The sequence below is a fragment of the Carassius auratus genome, chromosome 16 (genome assembly GCF_003368295.1).
Source record: "Carassius auratus strain Wakin chromosome 16, ASM336829v1, whole genome shotgun sequence".
NCBI classification, from domain to species: Eukaryota; Metazoa; Chordata; class Actinopteri; order Cypriniformes; family Cyprinidae; genus Carassius; species Carassius auratus.
The window spans coordinates 3290629-3308376 of NC_039258.1; the positions used below are offsets into that span (position 1 = coordinate 3290629).

General features: G+C 32.8%; 1 protein-coding gene across 5 annotated transcripts in view; it reads left to right on the forward strand.

Annotated features, from left to right (window-relative positions):
- Nucleotides 1–1835: 1835 nt before the first annotated feature.
- Nucleotides 1836–17748, forward strand: part of kif13a (kinesin family member 13A) — a 57902-nt gene continuing 41989 nt past the window's right edge. For 3 of the 5 annotated variants that reach the window (XM_026283377.1, XM_026283378.1, XM_026283379.1), the window contains exons 1-3: nt 1836–2301; nt 2490–2580; nt 15605–15617. In XM_026283377.1, the coding sequence (XP_026139162.1) occupies nt 2247–2301; nt 2490–2580; nt 15605–15617 (159 nt within the window). In that variant the 5' untranslated portion in view covers nt 1836–2246. The remainder of the gene's footprint in view (nt 2302–2489; nt 2581–15604; nt 15618–17748) is intronic. The other 2 variants (XM_026283380.1, XM_026283381.1) reach the window with 1 other exon arrangement.

The following is a 17748-nucleotide window of genomic DNA, read 5'->3' on the forward strand; positions in this document are numbered from 1 at the left end:
CTTTTGATTACTTTTAGATTACTTTGAACCATTAATATGCACACGCATTACTTAGAGAAGCGTAAATCCATGCATATTTTTAGGTGGATTAATTGTAGTGTGTGTGTGAGTTTAGGTTTGGTGGGGTAGTGGCTAAAGCGCTATGCTAACAAATGGAAGGTTTCTAGTTTCTGGTCTATGTTGTTATATATTGGTCAAATAGGGAATTTGACTTGTTATGCCTGTCTTAAATACTCATGATAGTACATCAATTTATGCATAAGTATAGAGTATACAAAAAAAATTTTGTGCAAAATGCAATGCATCTGTGTATATAACGTATAATGTATGTATTGATCAGTGCACTCAATTCTGGGTTTCTCTAATGGGATTGAATTTTAGATGTAGTAAGAAGTCAATTTGGATAATTAAGTGCATGTTAAAACTACAGTTCACTTCGCAAGCCTACTTTTATTTTCTATTTAAGTCTACCCTGTGATTTATAAATGCAAAAACATCTTCGAAATTCAATGATTTGTATGTTAAACTCCCTTGATATTCACTGTTGAAGAAATTTAAGCACTGGCTCATGTTATATGTAAACTGGCATTATTTAAAACTGCATGCATTAAATAATTTGATAAATTCTTAATGTTTAATCCACCGTGATTAAAGCAACCCTAGGGGAATCCCATAATCTGCTCCGCTCCATTTCCCCTGATCGTACCAGACTGCTGTCGTCGTCACAGCATGTTATAAAGCACTTCTGACTGTAACTCACATCTCAGTGAAAACGACCTGCACTTTCTCTAGAGAAAATCAGATTAATGTGCTTTTATTGTCAAGACAAAACCGTGCATTAGTATCACTTAGTGTTTGCATTTGAGCTGCATACAATGAGAATAGTGCAAAAAGATGTATAAAATAGTTTATAATAACATATTAGTTATAAAAATAAAATATTTCGGGGCATTCATGGTTATGTTTAAAAGGCATTAGAATATATATGATATTATAATATCAATATCATAAAAAATGTATAGCGCAAATGCCATTACAAATACCAAAGATGTAAATGTAAATTTTATATATTGCCCAAAAATAAAAAAGTAAGCATGCATAAATATTTTCTTTTAATCAAAATATACAATATCTTTATAATAACAATATCGTAAAAAGTGCAATTGTGCAAATGTCATCGCAAATTGATGTTTTTAGGCGTAGAGCAAAGATACTGCTTCTGTATATTTCTTTATTTTATTTATAATTAATTTGGCAATTATTTTACTGTCAATAACATAGTACAGTGTAAATTGAATAATCATTACCTCATGGTTAAACATAAAAGGCCTTTAATAAATTGGGGGAAAATAATATAATATAAAATAGTATATGAAATATTGCAAATGTTATAACAAATAGATTGCATTACAAAAAAATATATATATGATTTTGTGCATGCATTTTATGGAAATATATAAGAGGCATATCCATTTTTTTATATGCATTTAATATTTATGTAATTACACTTCAGTTGTCTTAATTTTCTTTAGATGCTGCTTCTGTAATTCGTTTTGATTACATTTAGCAACTCTTATAATGTCAATAGTACAGTGTAAAATATCAAACTGATCAATCAATGCTTTTAGAAGCTATTTGTATTTTAATTCTGACACTTAAAGCTGACTTTTATTAATGGATTCATTGATATTTAATCATGTTTTTGATTAAATGTTGATGCTTGAGCATGCCAGTACTTTTTCGAAAGGAGAAACCAACACATGCAAGAACAGAAAAGGCAGGGAAGGAGCATTTAAGTTTATTGATATGAGACGCAAGACTGTTTCTCCTCTTCTTCTAACATGACCAGTCATTTTATATCGCCGTGTAGGAGTTACACAGGGTCGCTGTGGCCCATCTGCTCTCTTTTCAGCTCATTTCTTTCATGCATATTCATGCACACTGCACATTTGTGTGTGTTTTTGGGGTCAGTCGGCGGAAGATGGCGGTCTGGATGCTGCTCTCTCCGCGGTGGAGGATCCTTTATAAACACACACACTGAACTCTAACACAACACAAGTCTCGTCTGGATTAATATTCACCGATTTGTCCGCTCGGGTATGGACTGTTGGGGTGTTTTAGCAAGGTACAGCACCTCAGACGCGTCTGTGGAGAGTTTGCGGAGAGTTTGATGTTATTATTCTGTTAGCCGTGCGGAGCAGCTAGCGGCTTTCTCCTTCACTTCAAAGCCTTCAGATTGGATAAAAATGTCGGATACGAAGGTAAAAGTAGCGGTTCGGGTCCGACCAATGAACAGGAGAGGTAAGAGACGATTAAGAAAGTAAAAACAAGCATTATTATTTGTTTTTTAAGTTGCTGTAGCTCAGGTATGGCTGTTGCATATTCACAAGAAGAAGTGTTGCGTTTGAATGCATTTCAGACTTTTTTTTTTTTTTTTTTTTGCACAAAAATCGAACTTTAGCCGAGTTTTAACAACTTTTGGCTTGCAGAGATTGAGCTCAAAACGAAATGCGTGGTTGAGATGGAAGAAAACCAGACTATTCTGCACCCTCCGCCCTCCAATGCAAAAGGAGAAAGCAGGTACAGTCACACAATCACTGCATGCTTTTTTTTTTTAACTCTTATTAAAGTGGCATATAAGAGCCGTGTTTCTCCTCGTTATAGGTGAACTCTGTCCGTCTGAAACCTCTCACAAATTGCCTGCATGTGTTTTTGCATGCACATAGGAGTTCGATGGCCCTCACGGTCAAATGCATGCTCACAGAAACTCAGCTTGGGTTTGTGTTCATGGAGAGTAGCCCAAGAGAGAGCGGGGCCCGTTCTGGGCGTGACATTCCTGGACGGGCCTCATGTTTGCAGCACTGCTCAAGTTTGAGAGACAGTACAGTAGATTACATGATGGCAATGTGTGCTGGTGTGCCACACCGATAACTAGAGACTAGTGGAGCAGCTCAAACATGCACAGCACTAAAGCTATATTTGTAGCAATAGCCAACGATACATTGTATCGATCAAAGCTATCGGTTTCTCTTTCATGCCAAAAATCATTCGGATATTAAGTAAAGATCATGTTCCATGAAGATATTTTGTAAATTTCCTACCGTAAATATATCAAAACTTAATTTTGAGATATGAAGAACTTCATTTGATCAACTTTAAAGACGATTTTCTCAATATTTAGATTGTTTTGCACGCTCAGATTCCAGATTTTCACATAGTTGTATCCTAACAAACTATGGAAAGCTTATTTATTCATCCTTCAGATGATGGATAAAGACCCTTATGAATGGTTTTGTGCTCCAGGGTGACATATGTGAATTAATGCACGTGTAAAGCAAACACTTTCATTGCGTGGAAAAATACCACACCTCTATTTTTGATACATGTGAAGAAGAAAATCATAGAAAGTTTGGAGAAACATGCAGTGGATTAAGACATTTTTCTTTTTTCAATCAATCTTTTACCATTGTTTACTGAAGACACTCACTAAAATCTCATTCAGTGTAAATAGTTCCATAACAAAAATACGACAAAAAACAAGAATATATTAAATAATTTTTCTTGCCTCTATCATTCATCCTAAAAGTTTTACCCATTTGTCAGTAAGACGTTTTAATTATTTAAATCATAACCAAATTTAGTATGATCACTTTTTTCCTTTTATATATATTTAAATAAGTTCAGATCAGAACAAGTATGTTTAATTTTTAAATGAACATGAATGACGACGATGGAACATTGTTTCAAATATTTTGACTTTATTTTCACAAACGTTATTTAAAAGATTACACTGTTTATTTGAGGTTAATATATATGCATATGCAATGCTATAATATGTCTATCTCCTGCATACAGTATTTACAATATTTACAGTTTGTATATAGATCTATACACTGTCTGTATGTATATATGTGCGTGTAAAATTTAATTTACCAAAAATAAATGAGCTGTTATCGTTTAGAGCTGATCGAAGCGAGAGCAATGCTTCTGTTAATTAATTAGCAAATCAGTTAATTTAGCCTTTTAATTTTGGTGTTCTGTCACTAATTCAAATGAAATCAGGGACAGATGTGCGTATATGATTTGTGATTTGAATCTGGTGGTTTAATGCTAAATAGCACACGTAGTTTAAACAGTGAAGAAGAGAATCTGATCTTCAGGTTCGTGAACAGAAGTATGCATGAAATGTTTCGCTGGTGTGTTACTTCATGTTCATTTAACACCTAGACATGTGACACACTAAAGCCATGATGAATGTTGGTTATTACAGTATCAGGTGGGAATTTGGTTACTTATGATTCATTAGTTTCCTCTAATCTCCATTTAGCATTTAAATTACCACATGAAAGCCGAATCATCAGCTTCGTAAATCACACTTTACTGTGTTTGAATCAGTTGTTTTCCTTAAAGTCAGCATGCACAAAAAGCTGAGCTTTGGTATTCATAGACTACTTTTAGTCATACTTCAAATTTACTCACAGCTTGCATCAGTGCAAACCCCTCTTTCTGCATAAAAAAAGCTCAGGATTTACTGAAGACACACAGTGAGACGTCAGCAATGAAAAGGCATGGACACAGTTAATTCTGTTGCATATGCATTTGTAGAAGTTTCACTTTCACATGCAACATTTATGGGAGGAGAATATATGATTTGATTAAGATTTGCAATCAAAAATGTGTAGCCTATTTAGTGCATTTGTTGTTAGTACAAATGCTGGTGGATAGTGTTGGTCGTTACTGAAATGAGCTGATTTGTGCATTGTCATTATTAGTTTGCACTCCCATCTGCGCTTTATTATGAGTGCGATCTGATGCTAATTTATCCATCTAGTAAATCTGACCCTTAGTTGCATGAACTATAATGCAGCAGCATTTATTTGCATTGCATTGCTCATCGAGTCAAGTTTAGTGTGGTAAGTGATTCGCTGTTGCATTGGCCCACGGGCTTTGGATCACGAGCTATTAGGTCTCATGATCTGAACCGTGTTCACATTGCCTCAAGGTGAGACAGTCTGCAAGAATGAAATCCAGCATGCGTCGCGTTTGCATGGGCAGGTAAGCATAATCTCGTCTTACACTCGGGATGTGAAATGGAAAACAATCAGGGCCTTGACGAAACTGGAAAAGGAAACGCTTATGTTCAATTTCACGCAGTTTGAGGAAGCTTGAGAAGTCTGTTACTCTTTAGGCAAAATCTATTTATATTCAGGCTTTATTTAGCCAAAAAACAACATCTTGTGACTTTCTGACTTTCTTTGTTTCCTGGATCATAAATAGAGGTGTTTGCATGCAATGAAAGTGTTAGGCCTAGTATTCATGCAACAATTAACTCAAATGAAGGTCATTAAATGTCCATGTTTGGACTGCTCCAGTCCATTAGTCAGCACATTTCCATTTGTAGTCCAACATTAGTTGCACTTTTTTTTTATAGCACATAATTAGTGCTATCTGATATTCATTTACCCAGGACTATACACAAGTCAATGCAATTATGGAAATTCCCCTCATTAACATTTTTGTTCTGATGGATCACGAACAATCGATAAATGCAAACAAATAATCTTGGATATTTGAGATAACAACACTTAAAAGGTCAGATTAATTTGAGACATTTAATTGGCATCTCAAAATCAATAAGTATGCAATCAAATGTTTAGTAATATTATATCAGATGAGAGTAATTTAATACATTTTTAATACATATTTTATTAAATTGTACTTGGGTAAGTTGTCACAAAAATGGCTTTGGATTTACAAATTTTCACTCAGAAGATGCTACTGTTGTAAAAATTAACAAATATTGTGAACGTGAAATTAAATGTGGAATTTTGAAGAAGTGAGACTAAAGAAAACAGTTTTATTTACATCTTCAAAAAATAACTACTGTAAACACAAAAAAAAAAAATGGTGAATTTTTTTTACTAAGAAACAACTACACTGAAAAAAATGATTATGGCCCCAGTTAAATTAAGCGTAATTCAGTTTTGCTAGTTTAATCCGTTTAAATTTAGTTTTTGATTTTAATTAATAAATATTAATTGGTTTTAAACGAATTATGATTATGATGGTATGATTCATTGAATTTACAAAAAAAAATTATGGTAAGTGGTTGCAATCAATTTATTTTAGCTATATTTAAATAAATATTTTAGTAAATTCAATGAATATTTTTTTTTTCAGTGTATTTCCCATCATGCACTGGGGCATGAATAATTAAAAATGTTCATTTAACACCTACAGACATGTGACAGTAGAAGTGAGACTAAAATAAAACAGTTTTATTTACATTTTCAAATAATAAACAAACTGGTTAATTTTTTTTTTACTAAGAAATAACTAATAATTATAAAGAAATGCGTAATTCATTAATTTAAACATTCAAATTTGAGTACGAAAGACTAAAATGTTATTTTTTACTTAAATGTTTTTATTTACATTTTTAACTATTTTTATTTTTATTCTTAAACTGAAAGAAAAAAGATTTGGTCATAAAACTATTTTCATTCAGAAGTTAGTTTAGTAAATTTCAGAAATGGTTATAAAGAAATAACAAGTAACATTGAATTAATGATTACATTTTCAGGTAGAAAGACTAAAATAATATTTTCATATATATATCTTTACTTGAAAATAATTTTTACTGTGTATATAAGGTGTTGCATAAATTAAACTTTTTATTGCATGAATACAGAATGTTTCTGCTCTCTGTGTAGTTTGTAAGTCACTTGAGTTTATTCTTCTACTTAAGTGCGGTAATAATAAAGCAGAATGATATTCCTCCCAGACTGTGATTACATCAGTGTAGAAAACCCTAGACTTCCCCTGCGGTCGTGTGGCACCTGTTCAGGGTGATGCATGTCATATTTCATGCTTATATGTCAGCAGCACCCAAAAAACCTACAGGGCATGAAGCCGATTAGAGCTTTGAGTTGTTAAGTGAAGTGTTGTGTGGGTAATGCCTTCTAGTTTAGATTTACAAGTTGATGTCTGGGAATGAAAAGCTTGTCTTCTCAGTGGTTGCATTGAGTTGCATTGGTTTGCATTGGTTGCACAGTTTGCAGGGAACTTCCTTTTAGATCCCACCAGGATTAAAATCTTTTTAAGCTCTCACGAGATGTATGCATTGAGCTCATTTGAGAATGGCGCTGAGACGTGACTTTAGGGCAGTTCTGGAGTCAAGTTTCCATTCTGTGAGCCTCTTGAAGTTTGAAACATGAATCTGCGAAACTATTCGAAGAGAGAGAGATGGTGACACGGAGAAAAGACGTACTGTAGGACCCCGAGGGTGCCGGGTCGAAATACCTGGGAATATACCGCAGTGCTCTTCTAGTGGACGCTTTATTTACAGGAGCCGCTAGAATTACTGTAGGATACGATTTCATTGCTCTGTATCGTTGTGTTTGGGTTTTTTCATAGGTGGTGAAATTTGTTGAAAATGTATTTTCAGTTCATCTGAGATTAGGAAGAGTTTTTGCATTGCATCACTTGTTCTGCAGTGAATGGGTGCCGTCAGAATGAGAGTCTGATAAAGACATCACAATAATCCACAGCACTCCAGTGCTTGAGTTAATGTATTGTGAAGAGAAAAGCTGAAACAAATCAAATCAAACTCAAATAATCCATAATAACACTTCCTCCAGTGAAAAAGTGTTCTGGTCTGAATCAGGAGAGAAATCTGCACAGATCAAGCAGCGTTTATGAACAATGTTATTTCCTTGTTTATTACAACAGTGAAGCTGCTTTGAAACTCACTGTATTGTATAAAGCGCTATAGAAATAGATTGGTTCGGCTGCCATCAGCTGATGATAGAGGATAGAGGAAGTAGATCAGTTTTCCCTGTTGGTTTCCCAGCTCTACTTCCTGTACGCCGGCTCTTCTTCGAGTAACGTGATGATGATGAGCTGATGAGTGAGAGTGTGTTTTCATCTGATAATTCCTGCTGGAACTCACAACCTTGTAATTTTCATCTTATCTCTCGCATTCAATCACATGTAAAGTCATTTCCTTTGCCTCGGAGGGGTGACGGTATCTGAGCGCTGCAAAGGATGATGGGATATTTGTGGCTAAAGGAGGAGAGGGCATGTTTGTGCATGTATCAGTGAAGTGTAATAACACATTAAATCTGTTGTCATTAATGCGCCAACTTCCCATTCATTTCAAATTCAGTTTTGTTAATTGAAATAAAGCTCAAAGAAAACATTAATATTGGAAGTATAGCTTTTAAACAAAGTTTAACAGTGTGGTCTGTGCAAATAATTGAATAAGTTTTAAGTTTTAAGCGCAGAAATGTACTAAAATAAATTACAATAAAAAAAAAAGCAGATAAAAATTGTACTAATCTAAAAAAAAATACAACTGAAACTATTAAAATAAATAAGTTTAAGTTGAAATACTAAAATAACAAACTAAACTAAAATGGAAAAAAAGGAATATTTTGAAAAAATAAAACTAATTAAATGACTAAAGCACAATTAAAATAATAAAATTAAAAGTGAAAATATAAAAATAAGTTTAGGTCTCACGCTTAATTAAAACTAGAATAAAAACGTATTAAATTTAAATAGTGACATAAAAAAATACTCATAACAGTATTACTAAAAACTAAAATTAAAATTGAAAATATAAAATCAAGTTTGAGTACTACAGTAAAAGTAACTGGTATAAAAGTAACAAATAATAGTATTGTTTAAAAATGATAAAAGTTACAAAAGCACAAAAGCTGAAAATATAAAAATAAAAGCTAATTCAAAATGTAAATAATAACATAATAGTATGTACAGTAAATAATAGTAAAATAACGTCTTTTATTATCTTGCTGTTTTATTAAAAACAATAAGCTGCTGGTTTAACCTGAATTCGTGACTAAAGCCTCCGTTTCCTTTTAATTCATCAGAGCGAGCGATGATTGAAATGTGTCATAAAACAAGAGCTTGAGCCTCTGTTTATCATGTTTGTCTCCTCAAAGACAATGCAGGCTTCGCTGGTCAACCTCTGGAATGCATCTTTTGTCTCTGTGTGTTTTCTAGTGTATTGTGTGTGAAAGATCAGCCACGTACACACTGCAGAGCTTCAGTGATCAACACATTTCAATGTGGAAGTCAATCCCCTAGAGTCCTGATCCGCCTGAACATGTAAAACACAAGTCACTCCTCAAGTGCAGTTTCTGACTAAAGTAATATTAGGGACCAGAGACACATTACCAACCAGATGAGTCAAATCTGTACAGCTTTCAGCAGAGGCACCAGGTTTTGTTCAATTTTATAAACTTTTATAAACATTTTTTTTTTCAAGGTAATGAATTAAATGCATTTTTTACACTGTTTTAAATTATTGATCTCTCTGTGAAACCAACCAGGGTTATTATTGGTAACTAAAAGCATTTTTTTTAAAAACATATTTTATTTTATTGTAGTTTTTTTTGTGTGTGTGTGTGAAAAAAAATTTTTTTAATCATTTTTACAAATTTTTATTTAAATTTAAAATATATTTTTTTATTTAATTTGAAATTACATTTTTTTTTCTGTACCAATTTTTTTTAAATTGAGAAAACATTTATTTCTAGAAAAACATTATTGCCAAAATGTTGTACTTTAAAAATACTTAAGATTTATTATTATTATTAATAAACAAACAAATAAAAAGAGAACGAATTTGCATGCAATAATGATCGACATTATTATGTCAGCAGAGCTCATCAAAATAAAGGTTGCAACTTAAAAGTGATGCAATAAAACATTTTTGGTTCTTCAAAAACCTTTTGAGTTTCGAAAGTGTGAAGAACATTTGAATGATATGAAGAACCTTTTCTTTATATATAGGACCTTTTGTTCAGTGGAAAGATTGAGTGGATGTTAAAGGCTCTTCATGGAACCATCAAAGAGTGTAGAGTGTCGTTTTAAGGTAGTTGCCTGTAGGGTTGGTTTGGATCTCGTGGTGTGTTTAGGAGCTTTGACTCAGTGATTGTGATGATTTTAATGTTGATGTTGCTCAGTGACAGCGGCTGCCAGAGTCCAGCAGCGCTCTCAAACGATCATCTTCAATAGCAGACGCCCTCGTTAGGTTTCATGATTTCTTCCATCCCATCTGACTCACTGTTGCTCACCAACCAAATAAACCAAACTCTAAAGCATCCTATTAGTTACATGAACATGGTACATACCCACCCATCCTAACCTTCCTGTGTCAGTGCTGGATCTATATAGTGACATTATGCCAAATTAAATGGATTTTTGTTGGTAAATAATCAGAAAAGTTCACTACCGTTCAAAAGTTTGGGGTCTGTGAGATTTGTTTTCGTAAGAAGCCTCTTCTGCTCACCGAGGTTGCATTTATTTGATCACAGATACAGTAAAAATTGTTAAAAGTTATTACAATTTAAAATAGTTGTTTCTTATGTGAATCTGTGTTAAAGTGTAATTTATTTCTGTGATGCTCCGCTGTATTTTCAGCATCATTCCTCTAGTCTTCAGTGTCACATGATCTTCAGAAGAATTTCTGATTGTGCTGCACAATATATATATTTTTTTAAACTTTGAAGCATTTTATTTTTCAGGATTCACATTGTGAATAGAAAGCTTAAAAGAACAGCATTTGTTTGAAATTGAAAACCTTTGTAACTTTTTGCACGTTTGATCAATTGAATGCATCCTTGATGAATGAAAGTATTCGTTTCTCAGGAATCGTTGGGCGGGACGCCGTACTTTAGCTTTGTTTTAGCTGTGAGGCTGATTGCTCTGTGGGAAGGGCAAGTTTCTTCCTTCCTGATGTGGCTCGTCGTGTCCTCTCCTTTGCACTGATGAATAAAAATAGAGTGTGAAACATATGGTTTCCATACCAGCATGGATTAGGTTTGCATGCCGTTTCTCAGTAAACAACCAATAATAAATCTCAGAAATTTTAGTCAGTGCTGGAAAGCAACATAAATTTGTTGTTTTTATATCTTTTGGTCCGTTTCCAAAGTGTCAAACGTTCTGTCAGTCGCGATCGGTAACATTGTTGCAAGTGCTTCTTTTTTGGAACGTTCCAAAAGTTTAAATTCTTGAACATTCCAAAAGTTTGAATTCTTGAACATTCCAAAAGTTTGAATTCTTGAACATTCCAAACGTTTGGATTGCTGCAGTGATCGTGTGTGACATCTGCTGCGAGTCTAAAGTGGATTCATTATAGTCTTTTTTTTATTTTGTATGTTTGTCTGCAGTGAGTGAGAGAGTCGAGGGATGGGGATCGGAAGGAATTTTAACATTCTGGTTTAAATTGCGAACATGTTATTCTCAGAAGCCTTAAAGGGACAGTTCACCCAAAAATGAAAATGCTGTTTATTTTCTCACCCTGAGGTCATCGAAGATGTAGGTGACTTTTTTCCAGTAGAACAGTAAAGAAGAGTTTTAGCTGAAACCTTGGTCATTGCTGGTTCAGAAAATGCAATGGCACTTTTGAGAGTTTAAAAAAGCACATTAGGCAACACAAAATTAATACAGGTGACTCCTGATGATATATTGAGTTCTTATGAAGCAAATCAATCAGTTAGTGCAAGAAACTAGACATCATTAACAGCATTATCACCTGTACTTCTGATTCAGAATCAGATACACCACTTTTTTGGTTAAATTCGAGTCTGAGTGACTGTCAGAAGTCTGTGAAAGTGAGTTTTGATTGAGTGAGTGAGTTGAAGATTTGTGCTCCTCAAGCCGAGGACTGTTCCAGACCATTCAGTCTGATTTGTTGAACCGGTTCAAAAGAATGATTCGTTCGTGAACTGAACCTCACTCTGGACTGTTTGTCTGAAGTTCTGGATTACAGATGATAAAGTCTGAAATAATCTTTAGTTTCTTGTAGAGATCGACCAATATATTGATTTATCCAATATTTTCCCCGATATTTAAGCATTTTACCATAATCGGATATCGGTTTTGTAATATCGGATCGAAATTTGTAATAATAATTTGTTCTTAATGACTGAAAAGAGGAAAACCCAAAGTGAAGTATGTTCTTTCTTCACTCAGTCATTTATTTACTTTATAACAGTTAATAAATATCGGTTCTGCATATCGGTTATCGGGGACATAAACATGCAAATAATTGGTATTGGTATCGGTAATAAAAAAATCAGTATCGGTTGATCACTAGTTTCTTGCACAGACTCATCGTTTCACTTCATAAGACCTCAATATATCATAAGAAGTCACTTGTATTTTGTGTTGCCTAATGTGCTTTTTTGACTCTCAAAAGTGCCGGCAGCCATTGACTTGCATTTTAAGAATTTTCTTCACCAAGGACCACGGTTTCAGCTGAAGAAATAAACTCATCTATATCTTGTATTGCTTAAGGGTGTGTAAATAAACAGCACATTTTCATTTTTTGAGTGAACTGTCCCTTTAAATACAATATCACACATTATATCATCTGTGCACTACATTGCACTGGATGTTTGTTGTGTGACCTCAGATCTGTGCAGTAGAAAGAACAGGTCAGGACATGAAGATCGCTCTCTTCTGATTCTGTGGTCTGCTGGCTGATGATTCAGTCGACTGGATCGTGAACTGACCCACTTCTATTTAATCTGACTCCTGATGGAGGGAAACCCCTGAAAATATCCCTCCCCATTCCACTCCAGTAAGCGTTCAGTGAGTCGAGTCTGCTATTTACTCCAGATGTTTCTCTGATTGCGTAATTCTCTTGCTGTCAGAATGTTTATATGAGAAATGTTCACCTTTAAGAGATCTTTATGTGTATGTGTATATAAAGTGCCAGAAGATCTGCTCGGCTGTAGATGACTGTAATCATACGTGGCATTTCTGTGTCAGTGTGCACACGCTAAAGGCACATGTTATAAACAGTTACATTTGTTTCACTGTTCCAGCTCAGTGTGTCGTACTGTATCTGAGTAGTTTCTCCTACAAAATCAATGCAGAACATGTGAAGTCTATGCAATGTCTCTGCAGTCATGAGTGTTGTCAAAGCTCATGCTTTCCATGTGTTCTGATGTGTCTGAAGCTCAAACATTAGATTATAGTGCATGCAATGCAAAGATCATGGATGTGATTGCCAAGCAATGCATGAACTGAATGTAATTTGTCTTGGATATACGAGTATGGTTATGCAATAGGGAAATTGCAATTTATTGGTCTTGATAATACCAAATGCATGCATTAGTTAACTGGATAAGCGTGCTCTTAATCATGCATTTTAAGATAAATACTAAATATGCATTTGAAAAAACTAATATTTAAAAAAAGCATTTGAAAAGACAAATATTTAAAAATCTAAAATATTTAAAAATGTTTTAATGTATGTAATCAGTTACTGAGTGTATTCTGAAATGTCAGCTTAAAAAAAATATATATTTATACTTTTCTATTTTTTCCCCCATATTTAATATTTTTGCTTTGTGCATTTAGGACAAGGACCAAGTCCACTAATGATGTAATATTAAATTTATCATTTTAATGAACAATACTTTGTTAACTGTTTATTATGTCTTACAGATAATAAATACAATTATTTAATAATTTCATAATAAATAAAAATATTTGTTTTTAATATTATGATAATTCATATTTTAAATAATAATTTCATTAAGAGATTAGTAAGAGATCAGTATTGTATATCATTGTCAAAGAAACAAAACAATAAATGACAAAATGGTATTTCTGAAATTAAATGAAAAACTGAAATAAAAATGAATAAATATATAGAAAAATAATAATTTAACAACTAATACACTAAAGCATGACAATTAAAATGAAAACATATTTTTTTTAATAAAAAAATCTAAAAATAAGTTAAAATTACAAACCTTTTCAAAAAAAAAAAAAACATTTTAAAACAAAAGTTAAAAAAACTATAGAAACAGAAAATATATAAATAAAAAATGGGGAAAAAAAACTAAATCTAAAAGTAAGTTATCACAAATGTATATATTTAAAACATTAAACATTAAAAAATAAATAAAATAAAAAAAATCTAGAAAATGAAAATGTTACCAAAAACTATGATATTATATTAATGCTAAAGAAAACAAAACTTCTTTAAGATTGACCTCAAATGTTTGCTCAGAATTTACTTTTGTAAAGATCCGAGCTCTTCTTTTGCTTTTTATATTTAGAAATCAAATCGATATGCATGGGAAAGTATTTCGAGATTTTTTTTAGTTCTTCTGAAGGAGCTTGGGACAACATTTGTGGTGACCGGAGGAGTATTTTAATCTCTGGTGTTGGTCATGCTAGCGAGCCCTTCCAAAACTAGTGAGCTATTGCATGCAACTATTCTAATGCAGCAGTGTTTTAGCTGTTTTCATTCATGCATTCTTTATTTGTGCAACTGTTTCTTGCATGCAAGAAAGTTGCATGCATTTTTCCCAGTTCTCATTGCATTTCGGAGAGGGAGGAAGGTTTTGGAGCTGTAAAGTCCACAGGCTTGCCTGAAGTTTACACAGCAGATCTGTTGTGACATTCAGGCCTAAATCTGTGTGCTTTATGTGTGCATTCACAGTCTGATCAGTCAGGAAATACCACTGAACAGCTCAGTGAACAGCAGCGTAATGCAAGGAGACACTAAAGACAAGAAATGAGCAATGTCACGCTATCTGCAAAGAGCTGGTTGCATGCTAGTTTTAATAAAGTATCTTTCTTTTTTATGTGTAACAAACAATATTTAAAAGTGACTGGGTGTTTGACAATATATTATGCATGTGGATTTTATATACTTGGATTATTTTGGATTTTGAAAATTACTTTTTGACACCGAAAGACCATTTAAAAAGAGCTTTAAAGCATTGCAATGATAGGATTGTTGTTTGCTGACTGTATTTATGTTGTTTTGTTTTATTATGATGTTATAAACTCATCTTTTCATGATATTCGTTGATCGTTGATGTTTTTGAGGTTTGTGTGTGAAGTGTTGAGATCCGCGCGATAATATTTAATTGATGTATTGACACATATTATGTTTTTCAGAAGCAAAGATTGTGGAGTTATCTTAATTTTACAAATCATTAAACATCTGTGAATGAAATTATGGAATATTACACTTATTTGATGAACAAGAAATGTACAGTAATGTTCACAAGTGTGGAGTTGCAGCTTTTATAGTTTTTGAAAGAAGCCTTTCTGCTCTCCAAGGTGCATTTGTTTGATGAAAAATACAGTAAAAACGGAAAAAAATTGTAAAATATTATTGTAATTTTAAAAACAGTTTCTTATGTGAATATCTGTTAAAATATAATTTATTTCTGCAATGCACCGCTGTATTTCACCATCATTCCTCCAGTCTTCAGAAATCAGAATAATATACTGAGAACAGTGGAAACTTTTTTATTTTTCAGGATCCACAGATGAATAGAAACTCAAAAGAACAGCTTTTATGCTATTTGAGATCTTTTGCAACATTATAAATGTCTTTACTGATGCGTTTGATCAACTGAATGCATCCTTGATGAATGAGTAGTAATTAAATGAATCTTTTAAAACAGTAAAGCATTTAAACAGTAGTTTATAGTTTCCCTGAGAGTCATTTCTGGTCTGTTGACTGTCTTTTGGTCTTTCTTGTGTCCTCATGGAAACTCTTTCCTGTTCTGATGTGCTTCCATCGTCTCTGTGCGCTCAGGAAACAGCCAAAGGTAAGACAAGGTTACCTTCTGCTTATCACATCTTTGTGTGCATATTAATATACAGTATAAGCAAATGTCATATTGCATCAATATGCATGTGCATCATTTAATTTCCCATTGCATGTTTTATTTAACTTTAACACTTTTTTTTTTTTTTGGTATAGTTTTAGTTTCAGTTTTAGTTAAAAGGTTCTTCACAGCGATGCCATAGAACCATCATTTGTGGTTCCTCAAAGAACCATTCATCTCTTTCTTACATCTTTAGAATCTAAAGAACCTTCTTTTACCACAAAGAAGAGGTTGTGAATCCTAAAGGTTCCTGATGGAAGCATTTAGATAAAAAAGGTTCATCTATGGCATCGTGAAGCACCTTTATTTTGAAGCGTGTGTTATAACCCTGATGAAACTGCGCCATAAAAGCCTTGTTTTCCTCTATATTCTCTCTGTATATCAGTCTATATGAGCCATAAACGCCTTATGCATCAAATATGACACATGCATCATATGCAGACTCGCTTCTGTTGCATTCCCAGCTTTGCACATGAAAGTGTTTCCGAATGCGAATCTCGTGAACAGAGACACACAGCCCAGTGTACAGCGCTGAAAGCTGCAGATCAGTGCTGAGAGACCAGAAACACCAGCATTGCTTCACTTGCACATGTTTTAACACAAAAAAACATCAAAATATAGCTCTATCTGTCATGCATATTAAAATTAAGCCATCAGCATTGATTTAAATTTAATGCTTTTAAATAAATTAATGTTTTTTTTAAATTTTAATGTTTTGAATTCATCTGTGAATCCTGAAAAATCAAATGCATCAGTTTCCACAAAATTATCAGGAAGAGCAATAATTGATAATAAGCAGAAATGTTCCTTGAGCAGCTAATATGAATATTATTCTGATTTCTGAAGATCATGTGACACTGGAGACTGGAGGAATGATGCTGGAAATACAGCGGAACATCACAGAAATAAATTACACTTTAATATATATTCACATAGAAAACAGTTTTTTAAATTGTAATAATATTTAATTTTTTTTATTGTATTCTTGATCAAACAAATGCAGCCTTGGTGAGCAAAAAAAGACCGGAGAACCTTAAAAACTCCCACATTTTTAAACGATTACATTCAACACTGTCTGAGATTTATTTCGAATTATTATTTTAATAGTTTCAGAGTTACTCTTGTGAAAAGGAAAGTGTTTGGGCAGTTAATTTGATGAGCTCTCTGTCATGGTTTCGGACGGATTGTTCTTAATCGGAGCACATTTGGGTCAGTCTGATTTCACAGATGAGAGCAACACAGCAGAGATCTCTAGAGACGGCCAGAAAACACAGAAAACTGCTCCTTCTGCTGGTTTACATCCCTTCAGTATGGAACTGAGATCAGTTTTTAAAAGTTATGGCAAATTAAGACGTGTTTTCATGCAATCTTGAATATATGATAATTTGGTGTTAAATTTATTCTCAAATGTATTAGTTTTTCAGTGCAACCAAATTCAAACCCCTCCATTACATCTATGCTGAACATTCATTCCTTTCAGATAAATGAAAAGTAGGATTTATACTGTATGCATGCGAAGATGCATTAATACTCCTTTATTAATGCATCTATTAATGCATACTCTTACACCAGTATGCAATACTAATATTAATAATAATATACCAGTACATATGCACATGTAAGGTAATAATAAATAAAAAAAACAAAAAACAAATAAAGTGGATAATATTTTATATGTAAATTGATCTCGTTTTCATGCAATCTTAAATATACATGTATTTTTATTACTTTTTCAATGCATATCTAATTCTGATCATTAATTTTCATAAGCTACACACATACATTAATAATAATAATAATATAAATAATACACACAAGAAATAAAAAATAGTTTAAATAATAAAAATAAAATCCTAAAATAAATACAAAATAAATCTAAATAAAAAGATTATTAGTTAACTAAAATGAATTGCAAATTATTATTGTTATTATTATTATTACTACGTATGTACCAATATATGCACAAACACTATATAAGAAGAAATAAAAAAAATAAAATAAAATAAAATAATTAAAATAAATTAAAAAATAAAAATGAGTGGTTTAGTGACGTGACGTTTAAATGTTATAA